Source organism: Ischnura elegans, chromosome 6 (assembly GCF_921293095.1).
Source record: "Ischnura elegans chromosome 6, ioIscEleg1.1, whole genome shotgun sequence".
NCBI lineage: Eukaryota > Metazoa > Arthropoda > Insecta > Odonata > Coenagrionidae > Ischnura > Ischnura elegans.
In genome coordinates, this window is record NC_060251.1 from 124,470,307 (window position 1) to 124,488,222 (window position 17,916).

The 17,916-nt window shown below is 39.7% G+C and overlaps 1 protein-coding gene across 3 annotated transcripts in view; it reads left to right on the forward strand.

The window, feature by feature from the left end:
* LOC124160108 overlaps nucleotides 1-17,916 on the forward strand; it is a 205,183-nt gene that overhangs the window by 130,321 nt on the left and 56,946 nt on the right. For 2 of the 3 annotated variants that reach the window (XM_046535853.1, XM_046535856.1), the window contains exon 5: nucleotides 8,577-8,691. The exons of the other annotated variant lie outside the window; for it this stretch is intronic. In XM_046535853.1, coding sequence (XP_046391809.1) covers nucleotides 8,577-8,691 — 115 coding nt within the window. The remainder of the gene's footprint in view (nucleotides 1-8,576; nucleotides 8,692-17,916) is intronic. 3 annotated transcript variants of the gene reach the window in all.

A 17,916-nucleotide genomic window follows, 5' to 3' on the forward strand; every position in this document is an offset into this window, starting at 1 on the left:
GTGATGAGAAAACACATATGCAAGCCTATACTCACGGAAACGAACTAAGACAATAGGGTAGTTTCCTTCATCAAAGAAAACGTAAGGCATTGATTGCGATTCGTTACCCACCATTAGTGTATTCATAATACACAAATTATTTGGATTTTGAAATACCGGTTTTGACGAATGGCAAGGGTCAAATTTTATCCTCATTTGAAAAAGGCCAGATTGGCGCCCATGCGATTCCACTCCACATGACGCCACAGGGACCTAGTTTCTACACGAGAGGATAGGAGTTATACATCGTCTGAGGTTACCATTGCATGCATGAGGCACAGAGCTCAGGGAAACACGTCTTAATAATCACCTATTAAAACTGGCTAAGGTCGGAAAGTTTTCTTCGTTTGATAAGGTATTAATAAACCTTTTTAAGCCAAGCGCTACCATCCAGCAAGGTACTCAGCTACCCCCTAGCAGCCTGCGACGTATCACCGTTAAGCCTCGCCTCAAGGTCACCTCACCGGGCGGGAGGGGGAACCAGAAATACGACGTACGGAGATATTTCCCGGCATTCATACTTAAGCGTCGCGTTTTCGCGCGCTTGAAAATTTTCACTTTTCATTTAATCGCGAAAAATAGATATTGTCATTTAAAAATTTTAAGGTGTTAAATACGTACTCCAGGAGTAATAATCTTTCGATTAAGGCAATAAAAAATAATAGGGAACCACCCTATTGAAAACATCGGTATGTGGGAAGCAAGGGAGACAAAGTGAGGAGGAATTCCTTTCACTATTTCATCATCAATAGAAGTACATACATATATGGTTAGAAGGAAATATAGATTCTCATGCAATAATTTTAACTTATTTCTAATGCGGAGACGGGGTGGCGGGTTTTACCCGCTTGTGCTGAAATCTTGGAAGGGCAGCATATCCCCTTCAAGTCACGCGTCGAAGCTATGACCTTGCCACGTACATGGGATTCTAAGCAAATGATAGGCACGAAGATGTGGAGGATAAAATCCGTGTCAAAAAGAGTGCATAACTAGGTTTAGCACGTTAAAATGTGTATTTGGTGTAGTACATGAACCAATTGCTGAAGTATTCGATGAAACGATGGAGGGAATGAGATCGGGGGTTGAATATGTTAATAAATGGCTTAATTAATGCTATAATTAGGAATGCCCAAATATATTCTATTATAGCCACCCTCCCCCCACAGACTCCGCCCTCAATCTCCACACCCTCGAATTGGCGTGCATTTGGCACTTGCAAGCAATGGCTTCCCTGAGTTTAACGTCTCATGCTAACCCCCTCCCCCATACACCTCTCCTCCCTTGTCCAACGAACTCCTTTCCTTCCCATTCTGGCTCAGGCTGAGGAAGAAGTCACTAATTCGAAAGCTTCAAGTTTTATTTTCCCGTATGAGTCATTCTTTTTGTATGTCTGTGTTTAGTGATAGTGACTTGAACCATTTATATTATGTGCTACCCGAATCTTATTTTTCCACAGCATTGTGTATTTGTGCCTGGATCGGCTCGTCTCCTTCTTCTTCGTCCGTCCATCGGCCATCTGCCTCTTTGGCTCCTGTTCTGTGAGTTGTAGCTGACTTTTCTCAATGTCCTGTCTCTCCTTTCATTTCCTTTAATCCATCCTTCCTCTTACCGTTTCTCTGTTATCTACCTTTTCCCACACCCCTCCCAATGAATCACGTTCAACTCACTTTACTCTGTATCAAACAAGTAAAAAAGTTCTCCTCCAAACTAGCTCAAAATACCTGTCACACAGAATTTATCTCATCTTGCATTTTACTGAGCACTTTTCCTAATGGTCTTCGAGTTAAATTCTCTCTCTCTGGCATACCACTTATTTTCGTCCTTCCTTCCACATTCTTCCTTTTCAATACTCGCTTTCCCTATGCAAGTCACCCTCGCACAATATCAAAGGCTAGATAATCAATATTTTATTAGATGCGCAACTAAGTTCCTGCTGTTTTTTGAATGGAAATACAACTTTATCGTGAAAAAATGGTTATAAATGAATCATTCTAAGTATTGTCCATCGCTAGCTATAACTTTTCCCCATCAATGTGGCAGAGGCCAATACTGTAACGGTAAAAGTGTTCATTTTTTGAGGCTACCAACGAATCATTCCATTTTTTGGTGTCTTCGTATGAGCGCAACTGCAGATCAGCCAGACCATGTGCCATATTATAGAACAGGTAATAATCGGACGGCGTAATATCTAGGGAATACAGTGGGGGATCAGGACTTCCCATTTGAGCGTTTACAGGTAGGTTTTAAAACGGATTTTGAAACGCGGGGTCGAGCGTTGTCATGCTGTAGAATCACTTAGAATCATAAGGAATCCGAGTTCCTTGCTTTTGCATAAATCTCAACGCATCCAATCGCTTGGAAATGGATTGGTGGGTAACTCCTAATTATATCGTTTCTTCAGAGAATGCATAAGCTTTTGAGTAACTTCTTGAGTTTGGCACTGATCTCGTAAGTCTCAAGATTATTGCTCCAAGAATATGGCATGTACTTCAGGTTTTTACCCCGGGATCAGCCATGGTGAGGAGACTACAATCCTTACTGGTTGACTTCGTGTGGAATGGCAAGAAGCACTGGCTTCGTGCAAATGTAGTGACTGCACCCATAAACGAAGGTGGCCTTGGGCTCGTAGACTTTGCCACAAAAATAATGGCATTTAGATTCCTTAAAGCACAACGTCTATTATTAGAAAAGGATATCAGCCCTTGGAGAGCTCTTGCGTTGCAAAGAATGGAAGCAACCTCGGGCACTGGAAATGCTTACGCTCTCCTCTCTGGAGCGAAAACAATCTACCTTAATCAAACAAGTGACAATTATTACTATTCCCTTTTAGAGTCCTGGAAATCTTTTGATGTACAGCCCCTGATGCCAAGTAATGATAGAGGATCTGATCGACCTCGCTTGACGGGGTGGCCTCCCCCTGATTTAATGCCAACCTTCGTGTTTCACAGCAAGATACACAAATTATTTATGAAATTGCCTTTAGTCAAGCGAAAAGCGTACAAAGAAACTTTATATATCAAAAGCTCTGAAACATGGCCTCTGAAATCGAAGGAAACTGATGAAAATGTGCAATGGTTAGGAATCAGAGGGTGGCCAACCCTTGGTTTAGACGCTGATGTGTCGTGGAGACTCTGCCATGGTGCGTGGGCGGATGGTGTGTTCCTCCACCGGACTGGAATAATTCGGACATCAGCCTGTCCCTGGTGCCCTGGTCAAGAGGCTACAGCCTGGCATTTGACATTCCTATGTAGTAAAAGCGCTTGATGTGGAAGGCTGTCGTAAAATCAGTAAAGTCACTGACTGAATTAGAGCAAATACCGCTACTTTTCTTATATTCAGGGTTACCAAGGCAGAAAAAATTTGATGCTAAGGGAGTTAGGCTAGCAAATTTCCTTGTATCTCTAGCCAAATCAGCAGTGTATCAAGATGTAACACTTTATTTTAGAGGAAAAGTAGATTTTGTGAAATCAAGAGATTGTGGAAATCAGATAAAGTACACATAATACCCATCATTATCTCCGCCACAGGAGTAGTGCCTCATTCACTCCATCAAGGTCTTCAAACTATTGGACTGCCGAAAAACTTGTTTATTACCATACAAAAAGCAGCAATTTTAAATACTTGCCGGATTGTCAGAAAATTTTTCAAAACTGAGTAAAGAGACGAGAGTACTTGGTGATACCCGTACCTCGCCTAAAACCAGCAAAAATGCTGTGAAAACATAAAAAAAATATAAAATAATAATAATAATAATAACCCGTGTGGGGTTTTCCGTCCCCCATCGGGCGCGTCCCCAGGTGGCGGATCGGGAAATGCTCGGCAGATATGCAAGGTAGGTGGGAAATAAAATACCACCCGCGGACCAAAACGGAAACCGAAATCCAGGCGCGTCTGATCTCATATTGGGCGGCGTCCTGGTCAGCGTTTGTCCCCATGTTAGGGGCGGCTGTCTCTGCACCTGGCCGTAGGTATAAAAGGCAATACCCATTCTTAATGATGGAGACTAAATCGGAAGCCTCGGATGGCCTGCCGCTGCCTGGGGATCGCCAGGGTGCCTCTGGAGCCGTCGCTGGAGGTAACAGTATGCGAACCGACGGTGGTCATGCACTGAGGAGGCGGGTGCTGACCGGGAGACCCGAAGAAAATACAGCCCGCCACATAAGCAGCACCCCAACACCTACACAGGCTGCGACAGCTGAAAGTGCTTCCCAGAATCCACTTTTTCCTGAGACCACTGAAGCTGGCCGTAAACGTATGCGCATGAAATGGAACCATGAAATAAACTGATCTATCATGCGTATGTATTTTTTCGTAACAAATAATGAAACTGACATGACGGCATATCGAGGAAAGCTGCATGAAAAATTCAAAGAAATGTACCCCAACTGTAATGTAGCACCTCAAAGATTATCCGACCAAATTAGAACAATATTCAGAAATAACCTCATCTCAAAGCCCATGCTAAGTAAAATAAAACAAGAAGTCTACGACTCCCTAGCTACGGATAATAGTTCACATGACATAAGCACAGGAATGGGAAATCACCTTGAATGCGAGACAACAGGCGCGGCCGTCGGGGAGACCAACATCAGCGGCGAACAACAGGATAATATCGACACGGTTGTCATAGAACACCAAGCTTCAATTTGTGAAGAGGCACTGTACAAACGTGTGTAAGATGAGTTCAATACGTGCCTTATCAAGTATAGAGGACTAGACCCCACAGGCAAACCAGGAATACCCAAACAACAATCGTCTGTCAAGCTTGCAAAAATTATTAGTATAATAACTGAAAAACTATTACCGGTATATTTAAGTGATGAAAAAACATTTCAAGACCTACACGATTTTATATACTGCGGAGCAGCCACAGCTGTTTTGTGCAATGGTGGTAGGATTGTCCCGAATAGCAGTAATGGCAACAATGGGGAGGAGCCAAGACCGCCGATGGTCAAGGGAGAACGCATTTGGCGCAAACCAAAATGGAAAGTCCGATTAGAACGGAAAGTGGATGCCTTAAGACAAGACCTTGCACGTTTAATCCAGTTTTCGACTGGTAATCCAAGTACATCATTAAAAAAAAGTTGAGAAGGCATTCATAAAATACCGTTCCCACACTCAATACGACAAGCCCAATGAAAATATAAAAGAAATTATTGACACCCTCAAGCAAAAACTTGCAGCCACAAAAATGAGACTCAACAGATATAATAAATGCACAAGAAGAAAACAACAGAATTCCCAATTTGAAAATAATAAACGAAATTTTTACAGAACATTGGGCAATAACAAACAGAAGAAATCTATTTCTTGTGAAAATAAAAACCTAAGTAATTCTAACTCTCAGGAAGTGGAGAAATTTTGGTCAAATATTTGGTCGAATGATACATCCCATAATGGAAATGCGCCTTGGATGAGAAATGAAAGAACAGCAGCGGAAAACATAGAAACTATGCTTCCCCCCATTATTACAATGGAAATTCTGGAAAAAATTCTTAGCCGAACCCATAACTGGAAAAGTCCAGGAAGTGATAATATACACAACTTTTGGTACAAAAAATTCACCAGCTGCCATAAGCATCTACTGAAATATATAAACGAATTTTTGAAGTTTCCAGAAAATATTCCAGTTTTTTTAATGGAAGGTAAAACATATTTATTGCCAAAAGAAGTCGCATGTAACGATCCATCAAAATATAGACCGATAACTTGTCTACAAACATTTTATAAAATTTTCACCTCTTGCATAACAGATGTCATCAACAGCCATATAGATGAGAACCACATTTTTACGGAAGAACAAAAGGGGTGTCGCAGAGGAAGCAAAGGTTGCAAGGAACAGTTGATAATTGATTCAATTATTCTTAAACAAATACAAGAAAAGAATAGGAACCTACACAGTTGCTACATAGATTACAAAAAAGCTTTTGACTCTGTTCCCCATTCCTGGCTTATTGAAGTACTAAACATCTATAAAATTCACCCAGAAGTTATTAAATGTCTCCATACTGTGATGAAAAAATGGAGCACCATCTTGCACATAAAAACTGACGAGGGTCTTTTGCAGACGAATAATATCAAAATCAAACGGGGAATATTTCAAGGTGACTCTTTGAGTGCGTTATGGTTCTGCCTTGCGCTAAACCCTCTATCAAACCTCCTGAATAATACTCAATATGGAGTCAAAATAAAAGGAAAAGAACCAAGATGCCACACTCTATCGCATCTCTTCTATATGGACGATCTCAAGCTATATGCAGGATCTAATAATAATCTAAATCAATTAGTCCGTTTAACTGAAATATTTTCTAAGGATATAAACATGGAATTTGGAATAGATAAATGTAGAACTATCACAATATTCCGAGGTAAAGTACAAAGGAATGATATTCCACTACTGGATGGGCAAATAATAGAGGCCATGGATGAGGGAGATTCCAACAAGCAAGACGACTAGACCACTCTACGATAAAGCAAAAACTTTCGACTGAATTCCAAAATAGAATCAAGAAACTTGTTCGCACGGAATTGAACAGCAGAAACCTCACTAATTCAATTAATACCTTTGCCATCCCTCTCCTGACATACTCCTTTGGTATAATCAAATGGTCACAAACAGATCTAGACGACCTACAAAGAAAAATTCGATCCCAAATGACGGAGAAAAATATGCTCCATAAAAGCTCAAATATAGAGAGGAGCACGTTGCCCAGAAAATTTGGTGGAAGGGGTATCGTAGACATCAAGAATCAGCACAACTCACAACTTTCTCAGTTACGGAAATATTTTTTCAGCAAGACATCTACCTCGGATCTCCTGAGAACTATCTGTGACGCAGACAATAAATACACACCGTTAAACCTATCTGACGAAAGTATGGAAGTTAGTGAAACCACTGTTACTATAGACAGTAAAATGTCAATATGGAAAGCTAAATCCCTTCACGGAAGACACCCTCATGCCCTGGAGGCCCCTGAAATCGATAAAGATGCATCGCACGCATGGCTCAGGCATGGGCAACTCTTCCCAGAAACAGAAGGATTTATGATCGCAATACAAGACCAGGTGGTGAAAACAAAAAATTATGAAAAATATATAATTAAAAACCCAAATTTATTGGATGACAGATGCAGAAAATGTGATAATGCCTCTGAGACGATACAGCACATCACAAGTGGATGCACTAACTTATCTCAAAAAGACTACCTGCACCGTCACAATCAAATATGCAACATCATACACCAGAAATTAGCTCTGAAGTATAAACTCATAGAAAATGGAGTTCCTTATTATAAGTATACACCTAAAACCATCCTTGAAAACGACCACTGTAAGATTTATTATGACCGTTCAATTATTACCGATAAAACAGTCCATAGCAATAGACCTGATCTAGTAGTACAAGATAAAACTCACAATGAAACGTACTTGATAGACATTACCGTACCTAATTCGCATAATATCACTACAGCCTACACCAGCAAAATGGAATAGTATGAAGAACTTAAAAATGAAATCAAGAGATTGTGGAAATCAGATAAAGTACACATAATACCCATCATTATCTCCGCCACAGGAGTAGTGCCTCATTCACTCCATCAAGGTCTTCAAACTATTGGACTGCCGAAAAACTTGTTTATTACCATACAAAAAGCAGCAATTTTAAATACTTGCCGGATTGTCAGAAAATTTTTCAAAACAGAGTAAAGAGACGAGAGTACTTGGTGATACCCGTACCTCGCCTAAAACCAGCAAAAATGCTGTGAAAACATAAAAAAATATATAATAATAATATATATATATATATATATATATATATTACACATGTATTGCACGTGTATACATTTAGTGTGTTTACTCGTGAATTACTATTGCAATAATTTTGGCATGCATATTTTGCGTTATGGGGGATAAGGAATCTTATGTTGACTAAAAATGCTTCCTTGGCGGGATAGCGCCATCGCCACATTGCCTTGGTGTTTTAGAGGACAGCGGCTTTCGCACTTCCCTTGTTTATAATAGCGTCTTCAATCGCTGTGGGTCGCCCTTTCAAGCCAAGGAGGATATCGCGGCCACAGACATTGGGGTAGCAAGGAATTTCGTTGGTGTACAAAACCAGGGGAAGGGGATTTTTAAGAAAAGAGTATTTATCAGAGGGTTTTAAACTAATTTTAAAACTTTTCATAATCGAAAAACGTCATTTTTCAAAGAAAACGTATGTAAATTTAGAAATATAACTTTGTACGGTTCGCCATTATTTTAATGTGGGCACGACCCGAGTTTCGTAACGTGGTCATATCGTCAGAGTGTTTTTATGATTCGGGGTGGGTCCCACTCTCCCTCGCTACGTCACTGGGGACCAATCTTTGGAAGTGACATGTGAATGACAGGAGGGAAAAGCTCATAGATTGGTTGAATGTAGGGTGGATCGGGTGGAATGAGGCGGCCATTTTGGTTCTCGTCGACTGCACTGACTGTTCTCTTCGACTGCTCTGACTGTTCTCTTCGACTTACGAAGGCGTTCTTTTGCCCGGCAGGATCCATGCTGCTCCTCCTCGCGGCCCTCAACCTTCTGCTGACGTTGAAGACGCGTGGCGAGGAGGCTCTCGGAGACTCGCTGCTTCCTCCGGATGACAGCGGTGCATTCGACAGGTATCAAATCAATTTGATTGCGCACATCCGGGGAAATTGCTCTCGGACGCCGATTTCACTTCGTTGCAGATAGAATTTGACGAATGGAGAGACACTCAGCTATTTTTCCGTTCTCGATCCTTCTCTTCACGCATTCGCGACGAATATTCGTCGGTCTCAACCCTTTCACAGATTGAGTTCAAGGTGTTAGGAACGGTTTTCCAGCGTGTTACCGCGTGAAAGTCATGGAATGTGGACTTAATCGTTATTCTCGAGAAGATGGCTGACTGGGGAAGATTTTTACCTCCTCTTCACTTTCACCCAACTAATTCTCTTTGCGTTAATGAAAAAAGTCTGCTATCTGAGTGAGCGATCACTTTGATTCGACGTGTTTTTTGTTTTTAGGCCACGAATGTAGGGGATTATAAATGGAAAGACGTATTATAGTTGTATTTAAAATAAACGTTGCAGTGCATTCAGCATCTGTAGGCGACTCTAAGTCATTCGCCGAGAATTGAGAGTTCACTCCTGCAAACATCTTTCCGAGCGATCGCTATGGAGGCGAATATAATATATTTCAATTGTATTTCAATTACAGAATTCACATTACATCTCAAAATTATATTTCAAGTGAATAATACAAATTACTCCGGAAAATTTTTTCTGAAACATGAAAATGCTTTTACAATTTTAGAATACCTTCTTAAAATGCAAAATACAGTTCACCTTCATAGCGTGAAATTCAAAGTTTTAAATTCCTCAAATTAAAATGTAGATATAATTGAAAGTGTAAAACAGTGATCGAGTGGTTCTACATGAATTTTAAGAACGAGATCTGATAAATTCAACCGACTCAATCAAGATATAGTGGAAGTCCGGCATATTAAAATATAAAATTGTGATTCAAACTTTCCGCTAGTATTTGAATTCGTATTTAAACATGATCTAAGTTTGGATGCTCTATTGCAAAAAGTGTACGTTAAAAAATGTCACATCAGTGACATTTACTAAGGTAAGAGGAATAAGTACTAGGTTTATGATGATTTGGCGAGTGATTGCCATTTTGGAGACGTATTTATCGTGTCACTTTTTCAAATTTCCAATTTACTCATATTTTGCACTAGGGTACCTCTTTTGCCACAATCGTAATGCCCTGAAAAAGTTGCGTACCCGGATGGGTGTTACAATATGGTTTTTTTCCAAAACTGTTAATATCTTCTGTTCGCTATTTTGCCTTAACTTTTCGAAATTTTTAGTTAAAAGTGCTAAAAATATAAATAATTTTAATTTGGTTTGAGCAAGCATTCTTTTTTGCTATGGGGTACAATTTTGCTTTTCGATTGATATTTTAGAAAAAAATCGTCAGCTATATTGTTGTTAATTGTCGAGAAAATGACATTTTATCGTGTCCCCGAAAGACCATTTGTGGGGTAGGCAACCCGCAGAACGTACACTTATTTTACGCCATGCATGCAATGTATAACGCAAAAAAGAGATACTTTCAGTCAAAAATGTAGAAATCATGACTGAAATTTTCGAGGGTGGTCATTCAAATGGGATAGCCAGCGAAACTGTTGTCTTTAAACAAGCTGACGCGGAAGAAAACCCAGAAGAAATGCAGAGATCCGTGCAAATGATTACCGTGTATGCTCAGTCGGCGAATATATGCAGTGTGTAAAAAAATCATTCATAATCTCAGTCATCATATATTTAAAAGCGGAGTTTTAATTCAGGATTTAATTTCAGACAAGATGGAATTACGTGTAAATATTGTAAGCAGACTCGTTTCTCGCTCTTGGGTTGGGTTCGTGGGTTGCCTGCGGTCGTTGGTGAGAAAAATAACGAAATGAAACAGACTTTACTTTTCAAATCTAGTTATATTAAAGCCTATACTGGATACGATCAGCAAGACTCTTGTAAGCTTGAACAAGAGGGAAAATAGAATCCCGGGAGGTATTCAGGTGCCCAACTCTCCCGTGAAGAAGCCTCTCCTCCGTCCTTGCACTGCTCCCACTTGCACCTTCCACCAGTCTCCGTGCCGTCCGTTAGTGATGAGCGATATATCGCTAACTGTGATTGAATCACCGTTACTGAAAAGTAGCAGTCACTGTCGGTGATTCAATATTCGAAATCACTGTGATCGGTGATTCAATCACTGGATTCGGTGAAGATAGCTCTGGCTGATACCAAGTGATATGCGATACATCGCAACCTGTGATTGAAGAGAAGTAGCCGATCACTGCCGGTGACTAAATCACCAAATACTCGAAATCACTGCGACTGAATACGGTGAAGATACCTTCGACAGCTACCATGATGCTACCAATAGTAATATAAGGATGTCTTATTCATCTTTTGTGATAAATAAGTCATTCTGTACGAAATATACAGGTTTGAATTATGATGGTTTCATTATTAAAATATGTTTAAAAAATGCTGACGGGATTTTAATGATTGCCCCTAATCAACTCTTTTACCACATCAAATTTACTTAATAATCATAATATATACTCGGAATCAGAACTATTCCCTCAAAAAAAACTTATTTTGCCTAATTTTACAATTTTCTATAAATTTATTCGTTCCTTTTGAGGAGAGCTCATTCCTTGGAATTGGACAAAGTAGCAGGAATAGCAGCGCCACAAATCACCGCCTTCTTCTAAGAGTGATTCACCTCGGTGATCGCAATCACAGTAAAGAATCACCGTTACTGATGAGTAGCAGTCACAGGTATCGAAGTGATCGGAAAATCACAGTTCCGCTCATCACTACCGTCCGTCCTCCCTGTCGCTGCTTCTGCTCCTTTTTTTTCTTTGTTCGTATTCCGGCCGCTGCGCTGGAGCTGTCAGTCCAGGAGCGAACACCAGATTGGTCATAATATAAAATTATAATTGTTGCACCTTCGGCATGTCAACATAAATGAAATGTTGTAGATTTAAAAATGGACTGTATTTAGTTTTTTAATGTCGTCGTTGCAACTGTTTTTGTATTGTTCGTATGGTGTGGAATAGGCACCTCCCACCGACCGTCGCTCTCTTGTGACTGCTCCCTGCGCAGTAGGCCGGCCCTTATTTTTCAGAATTGCAAAAAGTTATGTTTTCCTAGTCTCAAAATGATCCAAATGGTGTTTATATTCACGTGTTAAAATTTGGTTACTTTAAAATTACGGCAACCCGTGCCCCAAGGGCCCTAAGTACTAAGGACCCTCAATTGAGTTTTTTGGGGCCGAAAAAGCGCTAGTTCTATGTAAAACGTAAAAGTAAATCCCTTTAGTACCGATTTTCTGTTTGTTTTAACCTATCTCTAAGCGTTTACGAGATATCGTCCGTCGTAACGCAATCCCCCCCTTAGGGCGCCACCCCGCACCGCGGCACCGCTGAGGTATGTCCCGCACCACTTACTAGAGATTTCCCCTCAACCCACTCCCCTCCCTCGGCAAAGACTTTTTTCCTGATGTCAAGATCTAGCCTCTGAAGAAATGTGCTTACCTTAGAAAGATTTTAATTGCCATTACAATACTTCTAATCCAAGAGATCAATTTATTTTCACCCAGTCCATGAATTTCGGTACATTAACCAAAATAAAATAGATTTTCATAGCATTTCTAATTTTTCACTGACATCCCATATTTGGCAATTAAAGTGCCTTTCCGCACGTAAGGGTTGTATTGCGATGAAAAGTCACACTTAGTAATAAATTTTGAAAGCTCTCTTCCTTCAACATGACTGCTTAAAAATCTTGAATTAGTTTCACTCCTCTCGCTGCACAATCATTTCCCACTTAATGACCCCGAATAATTTGCAAATCGTTCTTGTATGTTCATCGCATTCTCTCATGTTCACATAAAAGAATGCAATACATATTTACAATACATTAAATAGCTTTCTCGAATTAGTGGTGACAAAATTTGGTATAGATACCTTAGTCATGTCTTTACGTTTACAGAATGCCTTCTTCGGTGGATCATATTTTCCTACACAAGACCACATACGGCGTATCACGTTTTTTTCACACCTAGAAATGGATCCGTCAAAGAATGACAGGCATACGAACTCCTCACTCATGTACCACAAGTGGTTTGAAAACCTCTTTTGTGCTGCTTTCGCTATGTCCAGGTTAACACTTTCGTAATTAACAAGTCTTTGTAGGAACTGCGGGTCACTGATGGGAGCTAATGCAACAAAAGGAGCGGAGAACCACATCGTTTCATTTCCTCTTGAATATATTGAAATCTATTCAACCAATAACAGCATTTCGTTCTCCTCTTTATTTGCGTAAGAACTTTATTTCTTCAGCCCAAGCACATTTATCCGAGAGAATAACTGCACTTTCCTCCTCGCGCGTCAAAAATGCAATGGTACCGCTCCTTGCAATGCCAAGCAAATCATCAAGTTTTGTTACGAAAGATTCTCTTCTCTTCATATCCACTGTAGTTCGCGCTCTCTTTATGCCGTTGCACGTTCATCCATTCTTTGCGTCATTTTTCTAACTTTTCAATCGCCTTATATTCCGTAACGACAGGAATTCTAGTTTTATACTATGGATGAGACGCATTTCTCACGGTTTTTCTCGAACTAAGTCTTACAAATTTCGAACCCATTAGGTGATAGAGAAAACACACAGTACTTCTCTCACTGTCGGTAAATTTGAGCCGAGTATTTCTTCACTTTCTTTACCAACCAGTTCAATGCCTGGATTTAGTCTTGATTACATGCCTTTCCTTGTTGGTCTATTCTTAAAATGAACGTCACGTTCATGATAAAGTATTTATTTCACCACTTTTCTCCTTACATCCTAAAAAACTTAGCACTTCCTATCCTTTGCACACTATACACCAGAACTATCTCTATCCATCCACAGTGATCTACATCCGTGAACTGACTACCTCGTTTCGTTTTTTTTACATTTCTATCTACTGTTAGAGCCCTGGAAGCCCTGCTCATTCCCTTCATTCCTTTATAATTCATAGACACAATTTTATCACATGCTTATAATATTTTGTACCTAAAGAGCACTTTGGAACAAAGCCAGCTGGAATGGTTCGCGGCCGTATGGCGGCAAAAAATCAAGGTCTAAGGGGTCGGTACCCAGTACATAGGACGGCGTTGAAGGGTTAAAATTGACATTATAGGCTTTAACAAAATTAATCATGACACAAGAGGAACAACCTATTCAATACTGTACCACTAGCATGTAAATCTTGTCATCAGGAGCAAAGTCATTGCCGAGGGAGGGGAGTGGGTTGAGGGGAAGTCTCTAGTAAGTGGTGCGGGACATACCTCAGCGGTGCCGCGGTGCGGGGTGGCGCCCTAAGGGGGGGATTGCGTTACGACGGACGATATCTCGTAAACGCTTAGAGATAGGTTAAAACAAACAGAAAATCGGTACTAAAGGGATTTACTTTTACGTTTTACATAGAACTAGCGCTTTTTCGGCCCCAAAAAACTCAATTGAGGGTCCTTAGTACTTAGGGCCCTTGGGGCACGGGTTGCCGTAATTTTAAAGTAACCAAATTTTAACACGTGAATATAAACACCATTTGGATCATTTTGAGACTAGGAAAACATAACTTTTTGCAATTCTGAAAAATAAGGGCCGGCCTACTGCGCAGTCGTCCCTTTCATAACACTGTCTCCTCTCCCTTCCCCTTCCGAGGCACTCCTTACAATACAATCCCTTGCCCGGGCACCCCAAACGGGGTCCATCCCCTTCTGGGGAACCACTCAGTCACTCACGTCCATTTCCAACCATTTCATTGCCGTAATAATAATCAACAAGTAAGAAATGTTGGACCCGTTTCTATAATTTTGGAAAATATACGAACAGATGCTTTATATGTATGAAATGTAATTATTAAAGTGATTTGCAATTTTCAAGACAGGTATTGATGAAAGACTTGGCCATAGACTTTCAGTGATATTAAAATATCTATCTCTATCCTGCGCCTACGAGATAAATAAAGATCCTTCAGCCAATATTGCAAGGATATAGCTGAGCTGTACATCGATTATGGTTGGTATTACTTGTTGATCATGGTACATAAAGTGCTGATACATGGAACAGCAATTGCCAAAGAATTCTTTCCTACAATTGAAGTTTTAACGGAGCAAGCATTTGAGGCCAGTAACATAGACATGAGGAAATTCCGAGAGCAGCTTACGAGAAAATCCCCAAGAATGTTAAATTCTGAAGATATCTTTCGAAGGCTCCTTGAATGAATCATACATTTTCATTATATATGGATTTCCAAAAGAACGAGGTCAGCCTATAGGTGAGGTGAAAATTTGCTAACTGTAAGTGATTCACAGAGCGAAAATGAATCCGATCCGGACGACGATTCTTTTGAAATTCGTTTTTTGTGATACATGAAAGCGATTTTATTGTAATTCAAGCTTTATTTTCCTTAATGTTCTTCATATCAGTAATTTTATGTCATCAAATTAGACTTATCAAATATATGGAAGCCAAAAATGAATGAGTGCGAGTATTTTTTCCGTATTTTTTTGGTATTTCACCGACTATGTTGATGGTCACGGGTTCGAATCTCTCCAATTTCATGTCGTTAATTCTATAATGGGTTTTAACTACAATTTATACATCTTTTACCATAAAATTATACTATTTTAAGCTCTCCATGAGCACCAAGTTATCGCCAATCGCAATGACATATATATAGAGATTTTCTAAAAATTGTTTAAATAATAACAGCTCAAAAAGTGCTTAAATGAAGAGATATGGTAAAAAATAATTCCAAAATCAGATTTAGACGATCAAAACCAGAAAGGGACTTCCTTGTTTTGTTGCTATTTTTGGTAAAATTACGACGTTATTAATTTTGGACAGCTTTTTTTCGATTTGGGACCACTGTGCGCCGTTGCCATCCATAATAGTGCAAGGAGAGAATAAAATTTGAAATTTACGTTTTTCAGACTTTTTCTGATATTTTCTCCTCGTGATCAGGTCTACAGTAGTTCGGCAGTAAACGGAGCATATGATTCACGCCATCTCAGCAGAACTCTCCAAACTTACTAAGTAAATTTAGCCTATTCTTTACTTTTTGCTCCTGTAAAGATTCCCATCCTAGCTCTTCTAACATATTGGAAAAACTTTACTATTTGTCGTAACAACTCACCGTGAGTGTGGCTGCTTTGTTCCGTACTCTATTGATATCAGCTGTCAGTCCTATTTCATAAGTGTCCCACACATCCAAGTGAGGCCTAACGGGAGTAGTCTGGTAGCTTATCTCCTCCGCCGTTTAATGACATTTACCGAGAATTCTTTTCCCAAATCCCATCTTATGGTTGGCTATCCCGCATACTTCGCGTACCCCCACCTAGGTTCCCGATGAATACGCTTTTGCCTAAACACAACCTCAAATAAAGGCGTGAAGTTAGCGGTTTTCCAGTCTTTAGGCACAAAATGTTCTGTTTGGGATTTTCAAGCACTATCTTTCCATAAAGAGCTCTCTCTGATGTTGATTGCTGACAGTGGCAAGCTGGAATGAGATCAGGCTGTGAGCCTGTGCATGTATTTGGATTATTTTGGTCTCAGTAGTTTTTCTGAGTGACTGCTTGAAATACAGACAGACGGCATTTACATCGAACGACAGAGAAAAGTTTGCCAATACAATCAACACAGTAGACAATATTTTTCATGTATAATTTTTAAAATGTATGATTTGACGTATTTAAGGTATCATTTCTGTCTGACCAAGTCCTACAATAAATGTGCAAAATCTATTTGTAAAAAGAGCATACAGACTATGTCAAATAGAACAAAACTCCCGAGTTATAGAAGCTCGAACCGTCAAAGCGAAGCAACGAACCTCAAAGAAAAATAGCATAACAGAAACCCCTTAATTCTACTTTGGATAATATAATTTAAAAAATGGTGAATAATTAGAAAATAGAGGAGGAATTTTTAATTTACCGTTACGAAGGAATGAACTCCTGGATGAAATTCACACTATGGCCGCACCTAAGCCGCCAAGCTTTGGCTGTACCGGTGAGTCTAACCATAGAGTAAGTATATTATAGAGGGCTCACGGCATAGGAGGAAATCGTATCGACAGTTTTAATTCTCAAAAAGCAGGAAGGTGGCACGAGAGTAGCTAGCCAGAGGCGAGAGGGTCTTTTTCTTCAAGGTCACCTCGCCTATCCCCTTTCCTTCCCGCTCCCCGTCTTCCAAACTCTGTCAGTACCCCAAGCATCGAAGGAAGGGAAGACTGAGAGAGCATAGAAGGAGAGGCGGCGCACAAAGGCCCAGATCGCGAAAAAGTTTGACCAAAATCATATTTTCGTTGGATGTCTTTGAAAATTGCTCTCTACACGTTTTTTGGCATGCTACTTTCAATAGAGTATGTGCACATTTTTGGGAAGTGATCTTAAAAAAGAATTTACACCTCAATTAGGCTAAATTCCGAGTCTGAGAATAGAGAGGTACTTTTTAAGCGAGATATTAATTATTAAAATTTGCAAAATTAATGATGCGCTGAAACACCAGTCGGCCATATTCTCAAGGCTGTTACGTCATTTTGTTCGACGTGTTCTCAGGCATTCCTTGTTCAATAGGGTGAGCCCCTCTACAGCGTATACTGGGTTTGGAAAGAAGCCATGGAATGCCTTATGAACTAGATTTAAAGTGTGTACATACCATCATCTACATATTTTAATTCATTTGTTTCTCGGTTACGCTGACGACAAGACTCTATCAACTTTTCTACCTCGAACTACCTAATCGTATTTCTTACTCCTCGGTTCCCGCATTTGCGTTCGTTTGCAGATTTATAGTGACATTAAAATTAAGAGACACTTAAACAGTGATGATCCTTGAAATAGTACGACTTAATTCGTGAAAACTAAGTCACTAATTAGTAACTAACTTAGTAACTGTACCCGTACTACTAACTAAAAAATGGAAAATTAATTTTCGATAAAAAGTGATAGTTTGGGTATTCAAAATGTTTGTAATTTAATTCCAAACACAGTGATGCTAATATTTTCCAAATCGGATGTGAAATAAGCTCATTATTACGTATCACAAGTCGGGACTACTTTTTGGAAATGCACCGCGCGCAGGGATTCCTCGCTTAATGGATAGTCATAACAAGACACTTGTACCTTGATAACCAATAAACTTATGCTGTGAAGAAATATAAAATGAACCAATTATTAAATTGTGCTAACAAATGCTTCGAGAAGCATATTGAAACCGAATGAATGAAAAGTAATCGTCTCATCTAACTAT